General features: G+C 47.2%; 1 protein-coding gene across 1 annotated transcript in view; it reads right to left on the bottom strand.

Moving 5' to 3' along the window:
- Window positions 1-26451, bottom strand: part of LOC144484296 (NACHT, LRR and PYD domains-containing protein 3-like) — a 47221-nt gene that overhangs the window by 11136 nt on the left and 9634 nt on the right. Inside the window, exons 3-5 of the mRNA XM_078202826.1 lie at window positions 18152-18238; window positions 10155-10325; window positions 4129-4299 (exon numbers count right to left, since the gene is read on the bottom strand). Coding sequence (XP_078058952.1) covers window positions 4129-4299; window positions 10155-10325; window positions 18152-18238 — 429 coding nt within the window. The remainder of the gene's footprint in view (window positions 1-4128; window positions 4300-10154; window positions 10326-18151; window positions 18239-26451) is intronic.

Raw genomic sequence — 26451 nt, 5'->3', positions numbered from 1 at the left:
AGTGCTTGTCTGAATGCTTCTTAAATGTTGCGAGTGTTCCTGACTCCATCGCCCTTTCAGACAGTGAGATCCAGATTCCCACCACCCTCTGGGTGAAAAAACTTTTCCACAGAACCATAGAATCCCCACTGTGCAGAAGGTGCCCAATCGCCCCATCGACTCTGCACTGACTCTCCGAAAAAGCCAGGCCCACACAACTGCTTATCACTGGACATTTATCATGGCAAATCCACTGAAACTACATATCTTTGGACACGAAATGATAATTTAGCATGGTCGATCCACCTAACCTGCACATCTTTGGACTGTGGGAGGAAACCAGAGTACCTGACGGAAACACGCACACACGGGGGGAACATGCAAGCTCCACACAGGCAGTCACCCGAGGCCAGAATTAAACAAAGGTCCCTGACGTTGTGAGGCAGCAATGCTAACCACTGTGTCATCTTCAATTCTCCTCTGAAACTCCTCCCCAATGCCTTAAAGCTATGCCCCTGGTTATTGTCTCCGAAAACAAAGGGGAAAGGTTTATTTCTATAATTTGATACAACTCCACATGGTCGTCCCCCAGCCTTCCCTGTCTGAAAACAATAACAGGAGCATTGACATACAGATGGATCTGTGCGTACTTGTCCACTGATCCCTGAAAGTGGTAACACAGGTGGATAACTTGGTCAACAAGGCATGCAGCATGCTTGCTTCATTGGCCAGGGCATCAGGTATAAAAGTTGGCAAGTTATGTTACAGCTGTATGAAACTTTAGTTAGGCCCAACATGGAATATTGCGTGCAGTGCTGATCGCCAGACAACCAGAAGAATGTGGCTGCTTTGGAGAAGGTGTAAAGAAGGTTTACAAGGATGTTGCCCGGTCTGGTTAAGGTATGAAGAGAAGTTGAATAAACTCGGATTGTTTTCCCTGGAAAGACGGAGGCTGAGGGGCGACCTGATAGAGGCAGATATACGGTTGATAGTTGGAGTCTTTTCCCCAGGGTAGAAAGGTCAACTACAAGACGGGACAGTTTGAAGGCAAGAGGGGGAAAGTTTAGAGGAGACGTGCGGGTCAAGTTTTCACAGGGGGTGGTGGGTGCCTCGAATGCACAGCCAGTGAAGTTGACGGAAGCAGGCATGTTCCCAATGTTCAAGGTTTATCTTGATAGAAACATGAACGGGAGATGAATAGAGGAATAGAAGCTGCGTATGAGCAATAAGTTCTGGGTCTGAATAAGAATGAGGAGTCGCTGCAGGCTTGGTGGGTCGAAGGGCCTGTTACTGTGCTGCATGGCTCTTTGTTCTTCTTTGTACATGAATGTTAAAATCACCCGTGATTATTGCAGAATGTTTTTACAAGACCCCATTAATATTCCTGTGTCGGAGATTCTGAACATTGTTCGGGGCCTATAAATGATTCCCACAAGTGATCTTTTAACTTTGTTAATTCTTATCTCTACCCAAACTGATTCTGCATCTTGATCATTGGAACTAAGTTCAGCTCTCGCTGCTGTACTGACATCTGTTACTAATAGCGAGACTCCACCACCATGTTCTGTCCTCCATTTACTGTCATCCACTCACTCTCCCCCGTTACACTAATCAATGGATGTTGCGTCCGCGGAGAGCTGTGCACATCTGAGGAGGAGGAGAGGACCTCAGAGGGTGAACCATAACATTATTCCCCCACTCCCTCAACATAAGAAGTTGTGGGACTGAGGGAGGGAAATTTGTTACGGCTCTTCAGGGGGGTTTAAACTAAGGTCGATAAGTCCCCTGGGCCTGATGAAATGTATCCTAGGATTCTTTGGGAGGCAAGGGATGAGATTGCAGAGCCTTTGGCTTTGATCTTTGGGTCCTCACTGTCCACGGGGATGGTGCCGGAGGACTGGAGAGTGGCGAATGTTGTTCCTCTGTTTAAGAAAGGGAATAGAAATGACCCTGGTAATTATAGACCGGTTAGTCTTACTTCGGTCGTTGGTAAATTGATGGAAAAGGTCCTTAGAGATGGGATTTACGACCATTTGGAAAGATGCGGATTAATCCGGGATAGTCAGCACGGATTCGTGAAGGGCAAGTCGTGCCTCACAAATTCGATAGAATTTTTTGAGGAGGTAACTAAGTGTGTTACCTTTATCGCGAGGGGGATAGAATATAAAAGCAGGGAGGTCTTGCTGCAACTGTACAAGGCACTGGTGAGGCCGCAACTGGAGTACTGTGTGCAGTTTTGGTCCCCTTATTTGCGAAAGGATATATTGGCCTTGGAGGGAGTGCAGAGAAGGTTCACCAGGTTGATACCGGAGATGAGGGGTGTGGCTTATGAGGAGAGATTAAACAGATTGGGTCTGTACTCGTTGGAGTTTAGAAGGATGAGGGGTGATTTTATAGAGACATATAAGACAATGAAGGGGCTGGATAGGGTAGAGGTGGAGAGATTCTTTCCACTTAGAAGGGAAACCAGAACTAGAGGGCACAGCCTCAAAATAAGGGGGGGCCGGTTCAGAACAGAGTTGAGGGGGAACTTCTTCTCTCAGAGGGTAGTGAATCTCTGGAATTCTCTGCCCATTGAAGTGGTGGAGGCTTCCTCGTTGAATATGTTTAAATCACGGGGAGATAGTTTTCTGATCGATAAGGGAATTAGGGGATATGGGGAGCAGGCGGGTAAGTGGAACTGATTCGCTTCAGATCAGCCATGATCTTGTTGAATGGCGGGGCAGGCTCGAAGGGCCAGATGGCCTACTCCTGCTCCTATTTCTTATGTTCTTATGTGTTGATGAAGGTAGGGCAGTTGATGTCATATACATGGATTTTAGTAAGGCGTTTGATAAGGTCCCCCATGGTCGGCTTAAGATGAAAGTGAGGAGGTGTGGGATAGAGGGAAAGTTGGCCGATTGGATAGGTAACTGGCTGTCTGATCGAAGACAGAGGGTGGTGGTGGATGGAAAATTTTCGGATTGGAGGCAGGTTGCTAGCGGAGTGCCGCAGGGATCAGTGCTTGGTCCTCTGCTCTTTGTGATTTTTATTAATGACTTAGAGGAGGGGGCTGAAGGGTGGATCAGTAAATTTGCTGATGACACCAAGATTGGTGGAGTAGTGGATGAGGTGGAGGGCTGTTGTAGGCTGCAAAGAGACATAGATAGGATGCAAAGCTGGGCTGAAAAATGGCAAATGGAGTTTAACCCTGATAAATGTGAGGTGATTCATTTTGGTAGGACTAATTTAAATGTGGATTACAGGGTCAAAGGTAGGGTTCTGAAGACTGTGGAGGAACAGAGAGATCTTGGGGTCCATATCCACAGATCTCTAAAGGTTGCCACTCAAGGGATAGAGCTGTGAAGAAGGCCTATAGTGTGTTAGCTTTTATTAACAGGGGGTTGGAGTTTAAGAGCCGTGGGGTTATGCTGCAACTGTACAGGACCTTGGTGAGACCGCATTTGGAATATTGTGTGCAGTTCTGGTCACCTCACTATGAGAAGGATGTGGAAGCGCTGGAAAGAGTGCAGGGGAGATTTACCAGGATGCTGCCTGGTTTGGAGGGTAGGTCTTATGAGGAAAGGTTGAGGGAGCTAGGGCTGTTCTCTCTGGAGCGGAGGAGGCTGAGGGGAGACTTAATAGAGGTTTATAAAATGATGAAGGGGATAGATAGAGTGAACGTTCAAAGACTATTTCCTCGGGTGGATGGAGCTATTACAAGGGGGCATAACTATAGGGTTCGTGGTGGGAGATACAGGAAGGATATCAGAGGTAGGTTCTTTACGCAGAGAGTGGTTGGGGTGTGGAATGGACTGCCTGCAGTGATAGTGGAGTCAGACAATTTAGGAACATTTAAGCGGTTATTGGATAGGCACATGGAGCACACCAGGATGATAGGAAGTGGGATAGCTTGATCTTGATTTCAGATAAAGCTCGGCACAACATCGTGGGCCGAAGGGCCTGTTCTGTGCTGTACTGTTCGACTGACATCCCATTGCTCAGGGATCAGAGAGAGAAGCAACAGGAGTCAGAGGAAAAGCAGTTTTCCTTATTCATAACTGACGCCAATAGTAACGGGCAGTGTTTTTTATACAAATACCAGTGGTGAAATTATATTGTTGAATATTCAGTTATTATAAACACAATGTCACACAGTCTGCTACTTACTGCAGTTTCTGTATTTTACAGTCCGGATTCCTCAGAGCCACAGACAGCAGTTTCACTCCGGAATCTCCCAGTTTATTGTAACCCAGATTCAGATCTATCAGTGAGCGGTTTGTACTGAGAGCAGAGGCCAGGTCCTCGGCACAAGAATCTGTGAGATCGTTACCACGGAGACTGGAGATCAGAGAGAAAAATAACAGGAATCAGGGTAAATCCACAGTGTTTTTAAGAATAAGATGATTAACAATAATAATGTACAGCGCGGGACATTCAAGAAACACAACTTCAGTTCATACAGAAGGCAAAATTATATTGATGCTGTAAATCTGAAATATGAATAAATATGTTGGAGACTCTCATCAGGTCAGGCAATATCTGTGAAGATAGAAACAGATTTAGTTTCAGTTCAATTCGCGAAACTTAGAAATTGGAAATAGCGGTGAATTAAATAGTTTTAAGTGACAGGGAGCTGGGGATGGGCGGGTGACAAGGAAAGAACAAAATGGAAGTGCCGGACTGATTAAATGACAAAAAGGATGATGGGGAAAGGGAAGAGCACAGGATTCCCATGTCTTTACCCTGAGTACAGTAAGAAGTCTCACAACACCAGGTTAAAGTCCAACAGGTTTATTTGGTAGCAAATACCATAAGCTTTCGGAGCAATGCTCCTTCGTCAGATGGAGTGGTCTCTGTTCTCAAACAGGGCACAGACACAGAAATCAAATTACAGAATACTGATTAGAATGCAAATCTCTACAGCCAGCCAGGTCTTAAATGCACAGACAATGTGGGTGGAGGGAGCATTCAACACAGGTTAAAGAGATGTGTATTGTCTCCAGACAGTACAGCTTGTGAAATTGTGCAAGTCCAGGAGTCAAGCTGCGGGGGTTACTGATAATGTGACATAAATCCAACATCCCGGTTTAGACCGTCCTCATGTGTGCGAAACTTGGCTATCAGTTTCTGCTCAGTGACTCTGCGCTGTCGTGTGTCGTGAAGGCCGCCTTGGAGAACGCTTCCCTGAAGATCCAAGGCTGAATGCCCGTGACTGCTGAAGTGCTCCCCCACAGGAAGAGAACAGTCTTGTCTGGTGATTGTCGGGCGGTGTTCATTCATCCGTTGTCGTAGCGTCTGCATGGTTTCCCCAATGTACCATGCCTCGGGACATCCTTTCTTGCAGCGTATCAGGTAGACAACGTTGGCCGAGTTGCAAGAGTAGGTACCATGTACCTGGTAGATGGTGTTCTCACGTGAGATGATGGCATCCGTGTTGATGATCCGGCACGTCTTGCAGAGGTTGCTGTGGCACGGTTGTGTGGTGTCGTGGTCACTGTTCTCCTGAAGGCTGGGTAGTTTGCTGCGGACAATGGTCTGTTTGAGGTTGCGTGGTTGTTTGAAGGCAAGAAGTGGGGGTGTGGGGATGGCCTTGGCGAGATGTTCGTCTTCATCAATGACATGTTGAAGGCTCCGGAGGAGATGCCGTAGCTTCTCCGCTCCGGGGAAGTACTGGACAACGAAGGGTACTCTGTCCACCGTGTCCCGTCTTTGTCTTCTGAGGAGGTCGGTGCGGTTTTTCGCTGTGGCACGTCGGAACTGTTGATCGATGAGTCGAGCGCCATATCCTGTTCTTATGAGGGCATCTTTCAGCGTCTGGAGGTGTCTGTTGCGATCCTCCTCATCCGAGCAGATCCTGTGTATTCGGAGGGCTTGTCCGTAGGGGATGGCTTCTTTTACGTGTTTAGGGTGGAAGCTGGAGAAGTGGAGCATCATGAGGTTATCCGTGGGCTTGCGGTACAGTGAGGTGCTGAGGTGACCGTCCTTAATGGAGATGCGTGTGTCCAAGAATGCAACCGATTCCGGAGAGTAGTCCATGGTGAGTCTGATGGTGGGATGGAACTTGTTGATGTCATCATAGAGTTGTTTCAGTGATTGTTCACCATGACTCCAAAGGAAGAAAATGTCATCGATGTATCTAGTGTATAGCATCGGTTGAAGGTCCTGTGCGGTGAAGAAGTCTTGTTCGAACCTGTGCATGAAGATGTTGGCATATGGAGGTGCGAATTTGGTCCCCATGGCTGTTCCGTGTGTCTGGATGAAGAACTGGTTGTTGAAGGTGAAGATATTGTGATCCAGGATGAAGCGGATGAGATGTAAAATTGCATCTGGAAACTGGCAGTTGACGGCAGTTGTCTGTGCATTTAAGACCTGGCTGGCTGTAGAGATTTGCATTCTAATCAGTATTCTGTAATTTGATTTCTGTGTCTGTGCCCTGTTTGAGAACAGAGACCACTCCATCTGACGAAGGAGCATTGCTCCGAAAGCTTATGGTATTTGCTACCAAATAAACCTGTTGGACTTTAACCTGGTGTTGTGAGACTTCTTACTGTGCTTACCCCAGTCCAACGCCGGCATCTCCACATCATGTTTACCCTGAGTCACAGGGAGGGACATGGGATGGTCAGTGGCTCAGGAATGGAGTGTGTGGTGGGGTTGAAGATGATGCGACAGAAACCTTTCTCACACTGCCAGTGGTTCGGGTCTGGAATTCATAGCCAGGAAGTGTGGTGGAGGTCGGCTGCATCGAAGCAGTCAAAAAGGAATTAGATGATTTTTTGAATATAAAGAATGAGCGGGGATACGAGAAAAACGCTGGAGAATGACTCAAATTCCTAATGCTAATTTGGTGAGCTGGTACAGACACGATGGGCCAAATGGCCTCATTGTGCACCGTAAGAATTCTGCAAAAATAATGGTTGGAAATGTATCGATATTTCAGCTGGAAGTTGGTGATGTTGCCGTGTGGACAGTGTTAGTCGCCATAGTCCTCAATAAAATGTTAATACTGATAGGCAGAGGGATCTGGGTGTACAGGTCCACAGATCACTGAAAGTGGCAATGCAGGTGGAGAAGGTAGTCAAGAAAGCATATGGCACGCTTGCCTTCATCGGCCGGGGCATTGAGTTTAAAAATTGGCAAGTCATGTTGCAGCTTTATAGAACCTTCGTTCGGCCGCACTTAGAATATAGTGTTCAATTCTGGTCGCCACACTACCAGAAGGATGTGGAGGCTTTGGAGAGGGTACAGAAAAGATTGACCAGGATGTTGCCTGGTCTGGAGGGCATTAGCTATGAGGAGAGGTTGGAGAAACTTGGTTTGTTCTCACTGGAGCGACGGAGGTTGAGGGGAGACCTGATATAGGTCGACAAGATTATGAGAGGCATGGACAGAGTGGATAGTTGGAAGCTTTTTCACAGGGTAGAAGAGTCAATTGCTAGGGGGGCACAGGTTTAAGGTGCGAGGGGCAAGGTTTAAAGGAGATGTACGAGGCAGATTTTTTACACAGAGTAGTGGGCGCCTGGAACTCGTTGCTGGGGGAGGTAGTAGAAGCAGATATGGTGGTGACGTTTAAGGGGCGTCTTGACAAGTACATGAATAGGATGGGAATAGAGGGATATGGTCCCCGGAAGGGTAGGGGGTATTAGTTAAGTCAGGCAGCATGGTGGGTGCAGTCTTGGAGGGCCGAAGGGCCTGTTCCTGTGCTGTAATTTTCTTTGTTCTTTGTGTTTCTCTCCAATAGAGAGACAATTTGTTCCATGTAGCTTCAGGGATACAATTCAATAAACGTGCGGCAATGGGAGGAGATGGGATTCCATGAACCCCACAGCCGGTAAGAGGACCAAACCCTCAGATTTAGCATCATTCTACATCACACTCTAAACACCAAACCAAATGAACTAACCAACTCCACATATAACCAAACAGGCACATTAATATCTGACAGGTTCGGGAAATCCGTGCACTCAGGCAGCACAGACAGTATCACAGTATTGTTAGAGAGCAGGCGGAGGCCACTCGGCCCATCGTGTCTGCACTGACTCTCCGAATGAGCAACTCACTCAGTGTCATCCCCCCACCTTCCCCCCCAAAACCTGTGCATTCCAGAGCTTAACCACTGGCTGCAGGGGAAGGCCCCATTCAGGCAAAGCTGGCACCAGATTTAAAGGCAGCCAGCAGCACTTTTAAAGGCTCTGAAGGGAGCAGTGAGGGAGCCCTGGTTAATGAACAAAGGGCTGAAATGGCAGAAGGCAGATTCAACCCAATTCACTGACACTTCCCTGGAAATTATCAAGGATATATCGGTTTGGAGGGAGGTTCTGTTCCCTCAGGAGTGGAGGACGAGACCTGTCACATCAACCCAAGCAAATCTGGATAGAAACTGCTGAGGGCCAGAGCAGGCAGCACGTGGCTGCAGTGAGGCAAAAGGATCAATAACCTGATATGTTCTGACAAGGTGAGTGTTAAACTTACAGGCTGATATGTGAATAAGGATGAAAGAGAAATTGTGGAAAGAACATCTCCGCCCAGATACTGGCAATGTCCAGACAGCAGCATCAATCTTCAGGAACATGTCAGCCTCTCTGTGAAGGGTTCCGGTCAGTCAGAGATGGCTGCTGCACTGCCGACACTGAGTGACCATCCTGGTGGTCCCATGATGGGCAGTCTGGCAGCACCATAGGCTTGTGTGTGTCTTTGATGGGTGAGTAACAATGGAAATTTATGTGCTTGTAGAAGAGGGCACTCAGCGTCAGAGAAGGAGCCAAGAGTGACAGTGTCTGGATTGTGTCATCCTTATGCCAATGGAAGATGCAGTGCTGGAGCTGGGAGACCTGGAGGCTGGGTGGGCAATCACTGATGGGGAGATGGGCTGTGGATCCAGAGAGAGTGAGTGAGTGAATGGATGGGCACAGGAGAGACTCTGCTTCTGAGTCCATAACTTGGAGCTTGTGTGTTCATCATTGGTCACATGGAGCTCTGGGTTAGGAACAGTCAGAAGTTTAACAACACCAGGTTAAAGTCCAACAGGTTTATTTGGTAGCAAATGCCACTAGCTTTCGGAGCGCTGCCCCTTCGTCAGGTGGAGTGTAGAAATGCTCACAAACAGGGCATACAGAGACACAAACTCAATTTACAGAATAATGACTGGAATGTAGTCTTTACACATAATCAAGTCTTAAAGGTACAAACAGTGTGAGTGGAGGGAGCATTAAGCACAGGTTAAAGAGATGTGTATTGTCTCCAGACAGGACAGCCAGTGGGATTCTGCAAGTCCAGACAAGCTGTGGGCCATTCGGCCCATCAATCCTTCACTAACAACAATCCCGCCCAGGCCCTATAACAGTATCCCTACATATTAACTCTGCAAATCCCCCTGACATTAAGTGTCAATTTACCATCGCCGCTCAAACTAGCGTGCACATCTTTGGCATGTGGGAGGAAACTGGAGTAACTGAAGGAAACCTGCGCAGACACGGAGAGTACATGCAAACTCCACACAATCTGTCACCCAAGGCCGGAATTGACACGGGTCTCTGGCGCTCTGAATCAGCAGTGCTAACAGCTCTACCACCCTGCCGACCATGATCAGCCGTGGTTCGTCCCAATTGCAGTGAGTATAGGACGAATAATTTCTATATTTTTTCAAAAGATAAGCCTGGTATGCCATGAAAGACTCAAGCCAACATTTTCTCAAATGTTTATAATACGTTCATAAGGTGACCAAAACTATATACGTTACTTCAGCTGTGCTGTGACCACAAACCTATCAGATTTGTGACTGGTGACCTTTCCTCCCAGGCGAATTGTCCCTCATTGCCTTTTCTGTTGATTTGTCAAAGCTGTCGGATCTTATAATATGAAGTCATGTGATTGGATCAGGTTGGGGATTCTGAGAGTCAGCACACCCGAAGGTAGAAATTCAATACAGTTTGCAGTTGCCAATGACTGGACCTCAGAGGGTGAACCATAACATTATTCCCCCACTCCCTCAACATGAGGATCTGTGGGACTGACATCCCATTGCTCAGAGATCAGAGAGAGAAGCAACAGGAGTCAGAGGAAAAGCAGTTTTCCTGATTCATAACTGACACCAATAGTAATGGGCAGTGTTTTTTATACAAATACCAGCGGTGAAATTATATTGTTGAATATTCAGTTATTATAAACACAATCTCACACAGTCTGCTACTTACTGCAGTTTCTGTATTTTACAGTCCGGATTCCTCAGAGCCACAGACAGCAGTTTCACTCCGGAATCTCCCAGGTTATTGACACCCAGATTCAGATCTATCAGTGAGCGGTTTGTACTGAGAGCAGAGGCCAGGTCCTCGGCACAAGAATCTGTGAGATCGTTACCACGGAGACTGGAGATCAGAGAGAGAAAAATAACAGGAATCAGGGTAAATCCACAGTGTTTTTAAGAATAAGATCATTAACAATAATAATGTACAGCGCGGGACATTCAATGCGTATTCTAACTGAGTGCAGTTAGACAGAGACACCAGGAGATGGAGACAGTGAGTATTGTAACTGAGTGCAGTTAGACAGGGACACCAGGAGATGGAGACAGTGAGGGGGGTAACTGAGTGCAGTTAGACAGAGACACCAGGAGATGGAGACAGTGAGTATTCTAACTGAGTGCAGTTCGACAGAGACACCAGGAGATGGAGAGAGTGAGTATTCTAACTGAGTGCAGTTAGACAGAGACACCAGGAGATGGAGACAGTGAGGGGGGTAACTGAGTGCAGTTAGACAGGGACACCAGGAGATGGAGACAGTGAGTATTCTAACTGAGTGCATTTTGACAGGGACACCAGGAGATGGAGACAGTGAGTATTCTAACTGAGTGCAGTTAGACAGGGACACCAGAAGATGGAGACAGTGAGGGGGTAACTGAGTGCAGTTAGACAGGGACACCAGGAGATGGAGACAGTGAGGGGGGTAACTGAGTGCAGTTAGACAGGGACACCAGGAGATGGAGACAGTGAGTATTCTAACTGAGTGCAGTTAGACAGGGACACCAGAAGATGGAGACAGTGAGGGGGTAACTGAGTGCAGTTAGACAGAGACACCAGGAGATGGAGACAGTGAGGGGGGTAACTGAGTGCAGTTAGACAGGGACACCAGGAGATGGAGACAGTGAGTATTCTAACTGAGTGCAGTTAGACAGGGACACCAGAAGATGGAGACAGTGAGGGGGTAACTGAGTGCAGTTAGACAGGGACACCAGGAGATGGAGACAGTGAGGGGGGTAACTGAGTGCAGTTAGACAGGGACACCAGGAGATGGAGACAGTGAGGGGGGTAACTGAGTGCAGTTAGACAGGGACACCAGGAGATGGAGACAGTGAGGGGGGTAACTGAGTGCAGTTAGACAGGGACACCAGGAGATGGAGACAGTGAGTATTCTAACTGGGGCTCAGGAATGGAGTGTGTGGTGGGGTTGAAGATGATGCGACAGAAACCTTTCTCACACTGCCAGTGGTTCGGGTCTGGAATTCACAGCCGGGAAGTGTGGTGGAGGTCGGCTGCATCGAAGCAGTCAAAAAGGAATTAGATGATTTTTTGAAGATAGGCAATGAGCTACGAAAATGGATACGACAAAAAGGCTGGAGAATGACACGAATTTCGAATGTCAATTTGGTGAGCTGGTGCAGACACGATGGGCCAAATGGCCTCATTGTGCTCCGTAAGAATTCTGTGGAGACAGTGGTTGAAAATGTTATCGATATTTCAACTGGAAGTTGGTGATGTTGCCGTGTGGACAGTGTTAGTAGCCACAGTCCCCAATGAAATCTCTCCAATAGAAAGAGACACAATTTGGTACATGTCACTTCAGGGATACAACTTAGTAAACGTGGGGATATGGGAAGAGTTGGGACTCCATTAACCCCACAGCCAGTACGGGGACCAAACCCTCAACAACAGCATCATTCTACATCACGCTGGAGACACCGAACCAAGTGAACTAACCAACTCCACACAGCCAGAACAGGCACAGTAAATGTCTGACAGGTTCGGGAAATCCGTCCACTCAGGCAGCACAGGCAGAATCACAGTATTGTTAGAGAGCAGAAGGAGGCCACTCGGCCCATCGTGTCTGCACTGACTCTCCGAATGAGCAATTCACTAAGTGGCATTCCCCCACCTTCCCCCAAATCCCTGCACATTCCAGAGCTTAACCACTGGCTGCAGGGGACAGCACAATTCTGGCAATGCTGGCACCAGATTTAAAGGCAGCCTGCAGCGCTTTTAAAGGCTCTGAAGGGAGCAGTGAGGGAGCCCTGGTTAATGAACAAAGGGCTGAAATGGCAGAAGGCAGATTAAACCCAATTCGCTGACACTTCCCTGGAAATTCTCAAGGCTATTTCGGTTTGGAGGGAGGTTCTGTTCCCTCAGGACTGGAGGACGAGACCTGTCACATCAACCCAAGCAAGTCTGGATAGACACTGCCAAGGGTCTGAGCAGTGGCTGCAATGAGGCAAAAGATGAATAATCTGATATGTTCTAACAAGGTGAGCCTTAAGCCTACAGGCTGATATGTGAATAAGGATGAAAGAGAAATTGTGGAAAGACCATCTCCACCCAGACACTGGCAATGTCCAGACAGCAGCATCAATCTTCAGGAACATGTCAGCCTCTCTGTGAAGGGTTACATGGAACATAGGACATAGAACAGTACAGCACAGTACAGACCCTTCGGCCCACGATGTTGTGCCGAGCTTTGTCCAAAACCAAGATCAAGCTATCCCACTCCCTATCATTCTAGTGTGCTCCATCTGCATATCCAATAACCGCTTGAAAGTTCCTAAAGTGTCCGACTTCACTATGACAGCAGGCAGTCCATTCCACACCCCAACCGCTCTCTGAGTAAAGAGTCAGTCAGAGATGGCTGCTGCACTGCCGACACTGAGTGACCATCCTGGTGGTCCCATGACGGGCAGTCTAAATTAGCGTCAGGTTTGTGTGTGTCTTTGATGGGTGAGTAACAATGGAAATTTATGTGCTTGTAGAATAGGGCACACAGCGTCAGAGAAGGAGCCAAGAGTGACAGTGTCTGGATTGTGTCATCCTTATGCCAATGGAAGATGCAGTGCTGGAGCTGGGAGACCTGGAGGCTGGGTGGGCAATCGCTGATGGTGAGATGGGTTGTGGATCCAGAGAGAGTGAGTGAGTGAATGGATGGGCACAGGAGAGTCTCTGCTGCGGAGTCTCAAACCTGGTGCTTGTGTCTCTTCTATTGGTCACATGGAGCTCTGGGTTAGGAACAGTCTGCAGGACATGTTGGAATGTGTATTACCCTCTAACATTCTTCACTCTCTCACAAATCAACAGCTGCGGTGAGCGGGAGACAGGCGTGTAGTTCTGAAGATGGGAAGGGGTCAGAGGATGGATTGTCACATTATACTCTATAACGTCCGCCAGAGCAGATAATGTCTCTCACGATTAGCAAAGGGGTTACAATCTGGCAGCACAGGAGAGCACACACAAACCCGAGCAGCTGATGGAGGCAGCAATAGCTGAGTTCACTCACACTCTCGAGGGGACAGGTCATTGTCAGCTTCAGGAAGATGAAATGTGACTGGAGTCTTTAACAATGCAGCAGATACTGGAGCTGCAGCGTAGGATAATTTAACATTTGGTGGAGTTTCCAAAGGCTGTGTGTATCCATACACAAAGGATGGAGGAGTCAATCCAGGCCAGCAGTGTTACCATGTCTCAGGTCTGAGCACAAATAGCATCCTCCACAGAGAGATTGGCGACCTTCATGGAGAGTCACATCCAGCCTCTCACCCACAGGAAATACACATGAACCTGCATGTTCTCACCACCTCCATGAGCTCTGTGGAACACGGGCTGCGGGAGGGGTGGGAAAATGTGCCTGGAGTAACTGTCAGGACCTCCCCAGCTGAGCAGGGAGGGTCCAGTTTGCCCTGAATGGATAGAGGTGCGGCTGCCTGCAACATTCGGGAGCTCCTCTCAGGATGCCCCTGGTGTGGGCAGTGGGTCCCCTTCTGCTCCGACTGTGACACAAGCACCTCACGAAGCTATGATGACAGAGACAACTCCAGCATCTGTGCAGAGGACCCGCAGTTGGCCGGATCCTTCCAGGACTCAGGAAATCCGAGGACAAAGGCCACGGTCATCGAAATTCCCAGAGGAGAGGAGAGAGGTAAGATGCTGCCTGCAGCTCAGCGGAAAGTGCGGGGATGCCGGTGGTTGTCATGGTGGGGTTGCTTCCTTGGGTTTCACAGGATTATACTTTGTTGTTACTGGTCACTTTGTTATGTCTGTATTTTGAGTAAATTCAGAGGTGGAGCACCACTAAAAAAATGCTTCACCATATTACTGGGTCTTTAACAGTTCACTGGGAATGTGAGATGGGAAATACAGCACTGAATCAGGTCAATACAATTCCAATACCTTTGTTTCATGTCGTGACGGCTCCAGGGAAATTATAAAACATTCACAGAAACAGCAACAGTGCTGGAGATGGTGAAGATTTATTACACTGAATGGCTGTGTGAGTTAAGGTTCTTGGAAAACATGTCTGCATTACGGAATCTCCATCCTCCCTGACACATATCCCATGTCCCTGGCCTGTGGTCCATGGGGTTCCTCATCATGAAGCATCTGATCAACATTGTATTGCATCACACTTTGTTCAAAGCTTCTCCACTCTAGATCCAGGTTGTATGGAACACAGCACAACACCTGGACATTTGAGACCCTTGCTGAGTATATTAAATAGTTACACCAGATCTATCTTTAGAATTCCTCTGGCCTGTGCAATGGTCACACTATTTGTCCTGTCGCAGCTGTTTTTTCTCTCTTCCGTGACTGTGTTTGGGTTACACACAGGCACAATTACCCACCTCTACAGTGGGTAGCGCTTGTCTTTATTAATTCTTTCAAGGGATGATGGTTTCACTGGCAATGCCAACACTTGCAGCCCATCCCCAATTGCCTTTGAGAAGGAGGTGGTGAGCCATCTTCTTAAATTCTGCAGAGCATCTGGTACAAAACCGCGAGGAAGGGACATCCGGGATTATGATCCCGCATCAGTGATGGAAAAGCAATATATTCCAAGTCAGAATGGTGTGTGGTTTGGAAAGAAATCTGAAGCTGGTTGGTGTCCCATCCTTCTGATCTCCTTGGCCATCTCGGTGATGGATAGTGCCTGTTTGGATGATGCTGGCTCAGGAACCTTGGTGAGCTGCTACATTCCACCTTGTATGTGGTAAAATACTGCCACTGTGCGTCAGTGGTAGAGACAGTCAATGTTTAGTTTGGTGAATGGCCAGCTGATCCAGTGGGCTCATTTTCCATGGATGAGCTTCTTCAGTGTTTTTGAGGCTGCAGTCAATCCAGCAAGATGAGCGGATTCCATCACACTGCTGACTTGTGCCTTGGAGATGGTGGGAAAAATTTGGGAGACAGGAGGCGAGTTCCTCATCTCCGAATTCCCAGACTGTGATCTACCCTTGGAGCCATAGTGTTTACAGTTCAGTGTCTGTTCAATGGTCCCAGTGCGCCCCCACCACTCAGGATGTTGATGGTCGAGGATTCAGCGATGGTGCTGCCATTCAATGTAAAGGGAATATGGTTAGATTCCCGTCTGTTGGAGATGGTCCTTGCCTGGCATTTGTGTAGTGAAACATCACTTGCCATTTATCAGGTTAAGCCTGAAAGTTCTTCAGAGCTTAAGACGCTAGCTCTGTCGAAGAGTCATCCAGATTCGAAGGGTTAGCTTTTTTCTCTCCACAGAAGCTGTCAGACATGCTGAGCCTTTCCAGCATTTTCTGTTTTGTTCAGGCCTTGCTGTTTATGGGCATGGACTGCTTCAGTCTCTGAGGAATTGTGAACAGTACTGAGCATTGTGCAATCATTAGTGAGCATCCTCACTTCTGACATTATAATGGAAGGCAGGACATTGATAAAGCAATTGAAGGTGGTTGGGATTTGGACATCACCCTCAGGAACTCCTGCAGTGATGTTCATGAGGCACTGGAAGGATGACACTTTTCTGACGTTCAAGAGCAGACTGATGGAGCAGCAATTCATCAGATTGGATTTGCCCTGTTTTTTCCCACATTGTCCGGTAGATCCAGTGTTGTAGCTGTACTGGAACAGCTTGGCTAGGGGAATGGCTAGTTATGGAGCACAATTCTTCAGTACCATTGCTGGGGTACAGCCAGGCTGACAGAGTTTGCAGTATGCAGTGCCTTCAATCATTTCTTTACCTCACATGCAGTGAATCAAATGGTCATCTGTAATGTTGGGGACCTCAGGAGGAGGCCGAGATTAATCATTCTACTCAGCACTTCTGGCTGAAGATGGCACTGATGCTCTGGGTTCCCTCATCAGTAATGATGGAATTCTTCTGGCATGTTTATAGAATCATAGAATTCCCACAGTGTAGAAGGAGGCCCTTTGGCCCATCGAGTCTTCACCAATTCTTTGAAAGAATATCATATCCAGGCCCTATCTCTGTAACTCCACATATATGGCCCACTAATCCCCGTAACCTACACACCCTGAGATACCAAGGGACAACTTAGCATAGCCAATCAACCGAACCTGCACATCTTTGGACTGTGGGAGAAAATTGGAGCACCCAGAGGAAACCCACACAGACACTGGGAGAATGTGCAAACTCTACACATCAAGTCACCCAAGGCCGGAATTGAACCCTGGTCCCTGGCGCTGTGAGGCAGCAGTGCTGACCACTGTGCCACCTTGTTGCCTAATGTAACCGGCATGTCCAACATTTTGTGGCATGTCTAACACTATTTATGACTGGATATGGCAAGACAGCAGATCTCTGATCTGATCCATTGGTTTTGGTGTGATTGAGCTCGGTCTATCATATGCTGCGTCCGCTCTGTGGTCTGGTGGCCGTGTGCTGGAGCTTCACATCTCATCTTTAGATAAACCCAAGTCTCATTTGGTAGTACATGTAAAGAAAATTAGTCGGAGTAACACAGTACTGGCTGCTGGGGAAAGCCACTGTCAGCTTCCGATAAATGAAAAGGTACAGTTCACCTCTCCTGCCTGTTTCCTGTCACTCAGATAACTTCATATCCAGGCTACCTTTGTCTCTTTTATTTCATGGTCTCCAACATTGCTCCCAAGCTTATTTTGTGTCTACTAATAGCGGATAGTGTTTTTAATAACCGGAATACTGACAGCAATGGTATATTTAGTATCATTATTTGTGTTCTTAAAAGCAATGTCCATTATTAATAGGGACATCATTCAGATTATTCTGCACTGTGATTATTGCCATTGCCAGCTGAGCTGTGCCTTGAACTGATGGCCTGTAAGCTCTGGAAACTCTGGGTTTCCTCCGGGTGCTCCGGTTTCCTCCCACAGTCCAAAGATGTGCGGGTTAGGTTGATTGGCCAGGTTAAAAATTGCCCCTTAGAGTCCTGGGATGTGTAGGTTAGAGGGATTAGCGGGTAAATATGTGGGGGTAGGGCCTGGGTGGGATTGTGGTCGGTGCAGACTCGATGGGCCGAATGGCCTCCTTCTGCGCTGTAGGGTTTCTATGATTTCTATGATGAATTATCTTCATAACCCTCCCCACCTCCATCTCTGCATTCTCTTTTCAGATGCTCCTTAAGCTCCATTTAACGTAAATTTGAGAGTGGATCCCTCGGGATAAAACTCATCAGAATTCAATGTAGTTTGTAATCTGCCTTACCAATATACAGCAGTTTTCTACATTTAATCAAACTGAGAAGCCGACAGACATAAACATCTATAATCTGAATGACAAATTAAACTAAATTGAACATGCGACCAGCCATATCTGGGAATTCTATAAACATTTAATTGTTTTGTCCATCTCTTTTATTCTCATGAATGGTTTTGAAAATAATTATAAATGATTAGTTAATTCTTTCACTCCTGAATCTCGCAGTTTATTGTAACTCAGGTTCAGACACATCACTGACTGGTTTGTACTGAGAGCAGAGGTGAGAATATCTGAGGCTGTTACTCTCCAAACTGGAGATCAGAGAGAGAAAGATTTCAGGAATCAGAGCGAATCCGTGGTGTTTAACACGAATACTGACAGGAATGATGTGGAATGGTTATTAATGACACGATTACTGACACTGATAATAATTTACAGTGTCAGACCATCCACTGATTATTTACACAATCTCACACAGTCTGATACTTACTCCAGTTTTTGTATTTTACATTCTGGATTCCTCAGAGCCGCAGACAGTAGTTTCCCTCCTGAATCTCCCACTTTATTGAGACACAGACTAAATGGAGAAAGTGAGAAACACATTAAATTCAGATGAATGTTCAGCAGAAAAAATAGCTGGATCTATTTTTGTGTCAGAAACTTAGCACGAGTGGTGACCTGATTCAAGTTACGATATTATATCTCATCCAAGTTGATCTTTCTCTGCACCCCAGCTGTGACTGTAACACTGCATTCTGGACTCTTTCCTTTCCTTTCCTATGTCCTGTATGCTTTGGCACTAATAAATGTGACAACATTAAATCAAATATCAAACCCTTTCTGTTGAATGGAAAAGGCAATAATCAGCATTGAAAAATGATGAACAATTAACCCTTTTACACCTCTCAAAATGTATATTTTGTTTAATTGTCCATGGGATATGGGTGTCGCTGGCTAGACCAGCATTTATTTCCCACTGCTAATGGCCCCTAGAGGAGGTGATGCCGACATCCTGTGAACAAGCAAGTAACGTTTAAACATGTCACACATTCTGGTCTCATTTCCTGATCATCAGAATTACCCTCCTGAATCTCACTGACCCTGCTAAGATTCCAAAAATTCAAATCATTTCTGCTGTTACATAAATCCAGGATTTTCTGAGAATTGTACATTTTACTGAGGGTTAAATGATAAAGCTGTGAGAGTGGATCGCTCGGGATTCCCTGTGCTGACATTATAAAATCTGTATACTATCTCAGGGCAAGTTAAAGTGTGAAACTGTGCTTACTGTTGCTTTAAGGTCCATCCCCTAAATTTTATACAACAAGGAAAGAATATTCTCCCATTAGAAAGCTGAAATATTTCTGTTTGATGAGTTTATAGGGGAGGGGTGTCTCCCACTACATTCCACAGAAAACAGGCTCTACATTTTCTGCAGGTCTGGCTCGTGTTCTATCTCCGGGAATTACCATGAGTTCTTACTTCCAGTCGATCCTCACATTGAATCATAGAATCATAGAAACCCTACAGTGCAGAAGGAGGCCATTCGGCCCATCGAGTCTGCACCGACCACAATCCCACCCAGGCCCTACCCCCACATATTTACCTGCTAATCCCTCTAATCTACGCATCTCAGGACTCTCAGGGGCAATTTTTAAACTGGCCAATCAACCTAACCCGCACATCTTTGGACCGTGGGAGGAAACCGGAGCACCCGGAGGAAACCCACGCAGACACGAGGAGAATGTGCAAACTCCGCACAGACAGTGACCCGAGCCGGGAATCGAACCCGGGACCCTGGAGCTGTGAAGCAGCAGTGCTAACCACTGTGCTACTGTGCCGCCCAGGGAAAGGGTTATCCGCAAACCCGGTTTCATATCACTGACAGTTTGACTGGAGATTTTCCAGCAGCAGGTTTCCTCATTCAGGAAATTCTGGTTTCCTCGGCTCAGATGTAAGCTCTGCAGTCCTGCCACATTTAGCTGTGAATGGTAGTGGATGATGAAACAACAGAAGGAGGAGGCTCCACAAATATCCCATCCTCATGACGGAGACGACTAATACGTCAGTGCAAAAGATATGGCTCAAATATTAGTAACCAACTTCAGTGGCTAAACCGTTCAGAGGTCCCCAGCATCACGGATATTTATCAGAGAATTCGATTCACTCCACATGATGTCAAGAAATAGCTAAAGGTAATGGATACTGCAAAGACCACAGATCTTGACAATATTCCAGTAACTGTACTGAAGATTACTGCTCCAGAAGCTGCTCTGTTCCTCGCCAAGCTGTTCCAGTAGAGCTACAACACTGATGTTTACCTAAAATAGTGGGAAATTGCCCAGATATGACCGTAAACAAAAAGGAAAGAACAAATCCAATCTGTCCATTTACCACCCCATCAGTCTCCTCTCAATCACCAACAGAGGAAGGCGTCATCGAGACTATCAAGCAGCATTTAATTAGCAATGACCTGCTCGCTGACTCTGAGCTTGTGTTTACTGAGGGTCACTCAGCCCCCTACCTCATTACAGCCTTGATGCAAACACGGACAGCAGAGCTGAACTCAGGATGTGAGATGAGAGTGTCTGCCCTTGACATCATGGCAGAATATGACCACATGCAGCAAAAAGGAGCCAGAGAAAAACTGAAGTCAATGGAAATGAGAGAAAAAAAACTATCTGCCGGTTGGAGCAACACCAGCACAAAGGAAGTTAGTTATGGTTGTTGGACCATCTGCATGATGCAGTGCAACAACTCACCATGGCTCGTTACACAGCACTGTCCAGTCTGTGATTTCTATCCCTAAGGACAAGGGCAACAGATGAATGGAAACATCACCACCTGGAAGTTCCCTTCCAAGATACACACCATCCTGACTTGGAAATATATCATCGTTCCTTCACAGTGACCGGGTCAAAATCCTGGAACTCGCTTTCTCACAGCTCTGTGGGTGCACCTACACCACAGGAGTCCCTAAATGCAATTCCAGTGATATAATTGTGAGCATAGTTGCTTTCCAAGCAGTTGATAGGGGTTTAATTCCCAGATATCTCAGTTTGTTGGGAGTGTGTGAAGAGAGGGTCATCTCAACTCCAGGAAATGACAGCAGGAAGTTCTCAGGAGAGTGCCCTCGTCCCAACCATCTTCAGCTACTTCATCAATTAAATTTCATCCATCATAAAGTCAGAAGTGGAGATGTTTGCTGATGTCTGTACAACGTTCAGCACTATTCTCGACTCCGCAAGATAGTAATGCAGGACCTGTCCATATTTAGCAAGGCTTGAACAATATTCAAGGAAGGCTGACAAGTGCCAGGCGATGACCATCTCCACCAAGAATGAATACAATCATCTCCCTTCACATTCAATGGGATTATCATCACCTGAATCCTGAGTATCAGCACCTTCGATGCTACCATTGGCCAGAAACAGACTAGACATATCATTACTGTGGATTTTAGAGAAGATTAAAGGCCAGGAACTCTGCGCAGAGTAACTCACCTCCTGACTTCCAAATACATTTCCACCATCGACAAGATACATGTCAGGAATTTAATAAAATACCATTCACTTGTCTGCATGAGTGCAGCTCAAGATTCAGGTAGCTCGCCACCATCCAGGATAACTCTGCTTGTTGACTGGTGCTCCACGTTCAACATTCATTCCATCCACCACAGAGGTACAGAGCGAGCAGTGTGTACCATCTACAAGATGCAGTGCAACAACTCCCAATGGCCCGTTACACAGCACCTTCCAATCTTGTGATTTCTATCCCTAAGGACAAGAGCAGCAGATGAATGGAAACATCACCACCTGGAAGTTTCCTTCCAAGATACACACCATCCTGACTTGGAAATATAGCACCGTTCCCTCACAGTGACTGGGCCAACATTCTGGAACTCTCTTTCTCACAGCACAGTGGGTGCACCTACACCACAGGAGTCCCTAAATGCAATGATGGTGATATCATAGCGAGCATAGTTGCTTTCCAAGCAGTTGATACAGGTTTAATTCCCAGCTATCTCAGTTTGTTGGAGTGGATGAAGAGAGGGCCATGAGGGAGTAACCACAACCGAAAAGAGTGGGTCAATCCAATTTAGTCAAGTCTGCGGCTCCAGCCTGGAGCAGTAGTGTTAAACTTAGCTGAGGGTTGGAGGGTCAGTTGATCATTCAGCTACTCTGAGCCGGCCCATGCCGAGTTCAAAAGGGAAATGGTAAGTCTAATAATGACACACAGAAAACTAAATTCATTGGTTGGTAAAAAGAAATGCCATTTGTGACTGGCTTTATATTGCTGTGAATTGGAAGAAGCAACTGAAAGGGTCAGTGATGGTTCTGCTGTTGATGTGGTGTACATGGATATTCAAAAATCATCTGATGCAGTGATACAACAGACTTGTGGCATAAGCTCATAAAATAAATGGGAAAGTCACAACGTGGATACAAAATTGGATGAACAATGAATAATGGATATTTTTCAGGCTGGAGGATGTCGGTAGTGGAGAACCCGAGAGGTGTTAGGGAACTGGAGCTGCAGATCGCTGACCTTAGCCTAGTCAGGGAAAATGGGAGAAAAATTGACAGCAGTTATAGGCAACTAGTTACACCGGGGCATCGGGAGAATGACACGTGGGTCACAGTTAGGAGGAGTAAAGGGCAGAAGGGTAAAGTACAAGGGAGGTCTCCAGAGGTGTCTCAAAATAGGAAGGGCTTGGTGACAGGTGTGAGAGGGGAGGGGAGTGAACAGTTAGAAGAGGGGTCACCTGTGGTTGTCCCACTCCAAAACAGGTACATTGTTTTAGATAGTGTGGAGGAGTGTGCCTCTCCAGGGGTAAGACACAGTGACCAGGTCACTGGCACACAGTCAGGCTCTGCGGCCCGGAAAGGGAAGAGAGGGGTTAGGAGAGCGATAGTGGTGGGGGATGCATCAGTTAGAGGGACAGACAGGCGATTCTGTGGGGGCGAACGGGACTCCAGGATGGTAGTCTGCCTACCTGGTGCTGGGGTCACGGATGTCTCCGAGCGGATAGGAGGCATTTTAAAAGGGGAAGATAAAGAAACGGATGTCATTATACACATTGGTGGAAATGACGTAGATAGGAAGAGTAGGGGGGTCCTAAGAGAGCAATTCAGGGAGTTGGGAAATAGGTTAAAAAGTAGGGTCACTAGGGTGGCCATCTCTGGGCTGCTCCCAATGCCTCGTGCCAGTGAGGATAAGAATAGGGAGTTGGTTCAAATGAATGCCTGGCTAAAGGACTGGTCCAGGAGGGAGGGCTTTATTTTCATAGACCAATGGGAGGTTTTCAGGAGAGGATGGCACCTGTACAAGAGGGAGGGGTCACAACTAAGTTGGAAGGGCACAAATATCCTGGCTGGGAGCTTTGCTAATGCAGTTCGGGGGGGTTTAAACTAGTATGGCAGGGGGGTGGGGATCAAGCTATTAGGTCTATAAGTGTGGTGGCTGGGGACGAGCTTGGGGCTGGGACAAGGCTGGCAAAGAAGAAGTGCACTCTGGGGGAGGACGACCTCACTGAGCCTGGGGGTCTGGAGTGCTTATACTTCAATGCAAGGAGCGTAGCAGGTAAAACAGACGAACTTGGGGCCTTAATGCGCACGAGGAATTTGGATGTGGTTGCGGTGACAGAGACTTGGTTGAAAGAGGGACAGGACTGGCAGCTGAATATTCCAGGGTACAAGTGTTTTAGGCGAGACAGAGGAGGGGCCAAAAGAGGTGGGGGAGTAGCGGTATTGGTTGGAGAGCATATTACAGCGGTGCAGAGGGAGGACAATTCGGAGGAGTCGTGTAGCGAGTCACTCTGGGTGGAGCTTAGAAACAGGAAAGGCGCAGTCACTATGTTGGGGGTGTACTACAGGCCCCCCAACAGCCCAAGGGAAGTGGAAGAATGGATATGTCAGGAGATACTGGATAGGTGCAGGAAATATAGGGTTGTTGTAGTGGGAGACTTCAATTTCCCTGGTATAGACTGGAAATCGCTGAGGGCAGGGACTCTGGATGGTGAGGCATTTGTAAAATGTGTACAGGAGGGTTCGTTGGAACAATATGTGGACAGCCCAACTAGAGAGGGGGCTATACTGGACCTGGTGCTGGGGAATGAGCCCGGTCAGGTATTCAAAGTTTTGGTTGGGGAACATGTGGCAAATAGTGACCACAATTCTGTTAGCTTTAGGATAGTGATGGAAAAGGATGAGTGGTGTCCCAAGGGTAAGGTGTTGGATTGGGGGAAGGCTAACTTTATTGGGATCAGGCAGAAATTGGCAGCTCTTGATTGGGAGAGGCTGTTTGAGGGTAAATCCACATCTGGTATGTGGCAGTCTTTTAAGGAACGGTTGTTAGGGCTACAGGACAAGCATGTGCCTGTAAAAAAGAAGGATAGGAAGGGTAGGATTAGAGAACCGTGGATAACCAGGGAAATTGAGGGACTGGTCAAAAGGAAAAGAGAGGCGTATGTTAGGTCCAAGCAGCTAAAAACGGAGGGAGCTCTGGATGAGTATAATGAAAGTAGGAAAATACTCAAACGGGGAATTAGAAGAGCAAAAAGGGGTCACGAAATGTTCTTGGCAGACAGGATTAAGGAGAATCCCAAGGCATTTTATTCATACGTTAGGAACAAAAGGGTTGTTAGGGAAAAAATCGGACCTCTCAGGGACAAAAGTGGGGACTTATGCTTGGAGCCCAAAGAGGTAGGGGAGATCCTAAATGAATACTTTGCGTCGGTATTCACTAAGGAGAGGGATGTGTTGACTGGGAGTGTCTCGGAGGGGAGTGTTGAACCGTTGGAGAAAATCTCCATTACAAAGGAGGAAGTGTTAGGTTTGTTAGAGAATATAAAGACTGACAAATCCCCAGGGCCTGATGGAATCTATCCAAGGCTGCTCAGGGAGACGAGAGGTGAAATCGTTGGGCCTCTGACGCAAATCTTTGTCTCGTCACTGGACACAGGTGAGGTCCCAGAGGATTGGAGGATAGCCAATGTGGTCCCGTTAGTTAAGAAGGGTAGGAAGGATAACCCGGGTAATTATAGGCCGGTGAGCTTGACGTCCGTGGTGGGGAAGTTGTTGGAGAAGATTCTTAAAGATAGGATGTATGCGCATTTAGAAAGGAATAAACTCATTAACGATAGTCAACATGGTTTTGTGAGAGGGAGGTCATGCCTCACGAACCTGGTGGTGTTTTTTGAAGAAGTGACCAAAATGGTTGACGAAGGAAGGGCTGTGGATGTTGTCTATATGGACTTTAGTAAAGCGTTTGACAAAGTCCCTCATGGTAGGCTAGTGAAAAAGGTTGGATCCCATGGGATAAAGGGGGAGGTGGCTAGATGGGTGGAGAACTGGCTTGGTCATAGAAGACAGAGGGTGGTAGTGGAAGGGTCTTTTTCCGGCTGGAGGCCTGTGACTAGTGGTGTACCGCAGGGCTCTGTATTGGGACCTCTGCTGTTTGTGATTTATATAAATGATCTGGAAGAAGGAGTAACTGGGGTGATCAGTAAGTTTGCGGACGACACAAAACTGGCAGGACTTGCAGATAGTGAGGAACATTGTCAGAGGCTACAGAAGGATATAGATAGGCTGGAAATTTGGGCAAGGAAATGGCAGATGGAGTTCAATCCTGATAAATGCGAAGTGATGCATTTTGGTGGGAATAATGTAGGGAGGAGCTACACGATAAATGGAAGAACCATAAAGGGTGTAGAGACGCAGAGGGACCTGGGTGTGCAAGTCCACAGATCTTTGAAGGTGACGTCACAGGTGGAGAAGGTGGTGAAGAAGGCATATGGCATGCTTGCCTTTATAGGACGGGGCATAGAGTATAAAAGTTGGGGTCTGATGTTGCAGATGTATAGAACGTTGGTTCGGCCGCATTTGGAATACTGCGTCCAGTTCTGGTCGCCACACTACCAGAAGGACGTGGAGGCTTTGGAGAGAGTACAGAGGAGGTTTACCAGGATGTTGCCTGGTATGGAGGGGCTTGGTTATGAGGAGAGATTGGGGAAACTGGGGTTGTTCTCCTTGGAAAGACGGAGGATGAGGGGAGACTTAATAGAGGTGTATAAAATTATGAAAGGCATAGATAGGGTGAACGGTGGGAAGCTTTTCCCCGGGTCGGTGGTGACGTTCACGAGGGGTCATAGGTTCAAGGTGAAGGGGGGGAGGTTTAACACAGATATCAGAAGGACATATTTCACACAGAGGGTCGTGGGGGCCTGGAATGGGTTGCCGGGCAAGGTGGTGGAGGCGGACACACTGGGAACGTTTAAGACTTATCTAGACAGCTATATGAACGGAGTGGGAATGGAGGGATACAAAAGAGTGGTCTAGTTTGGACCAGGGAGCGGCGCGGGCTAATTGTTCCTGGTTTCTCGTTTCAAGGCTTCATTCTATGATCATCTTGCTGGTGCCAGTACAGAGTGAGACTGCGGATAGTTGGGAACCTGTCTCGGGGGCAGGGAATTCATATGGTGTTCGTGGAAGTGGAAATGACTAGGGTTGGGAAGCATTTTGTGATCAGGGCCATTGTGATCTCCTGGACTCGTTTCGATCGCCTCAGGGGGTCGGAGAGGAATTTCCCAGATTTTGTTTCCCCATATTGGCCCTGGGGTTTTTCACTCTGGGTTTTCGCCTCTCCCTGGAGATCACATGGTCTGGAATAGGGGGTGGGGGTAAGTTAATAGGTTGTAATGAACAAAGCATCGTAGCTGTGAGGGACAGCTCGGTGGATAGGATATTGGTATGTAGATAGGCTGGAAAATTGGGCGGGGATCCTGGATTC

This window comes from Mustelus asterias, unplaced genomic scaffold (assembly GCF_964213995.1).
Source record: "Mustelus asterias unplaced genomic scaffold, sMusAst1.hap1.1 HAP1_SCAFFOLD_98, whole genome shotgun sequence".
NCBI classification, from domain to species: domain Eukaryota; kingdom Metazoa; phylum Chordata; class Chondrichthyes; order Carcharhiniformes; family Triakidae; genus Mustelus; species Mustelus asterias.
Note: the sequence above shows the minus strand (reverse complement) of the source record. Positions and strands in the feature narration are given on the sequence as shown.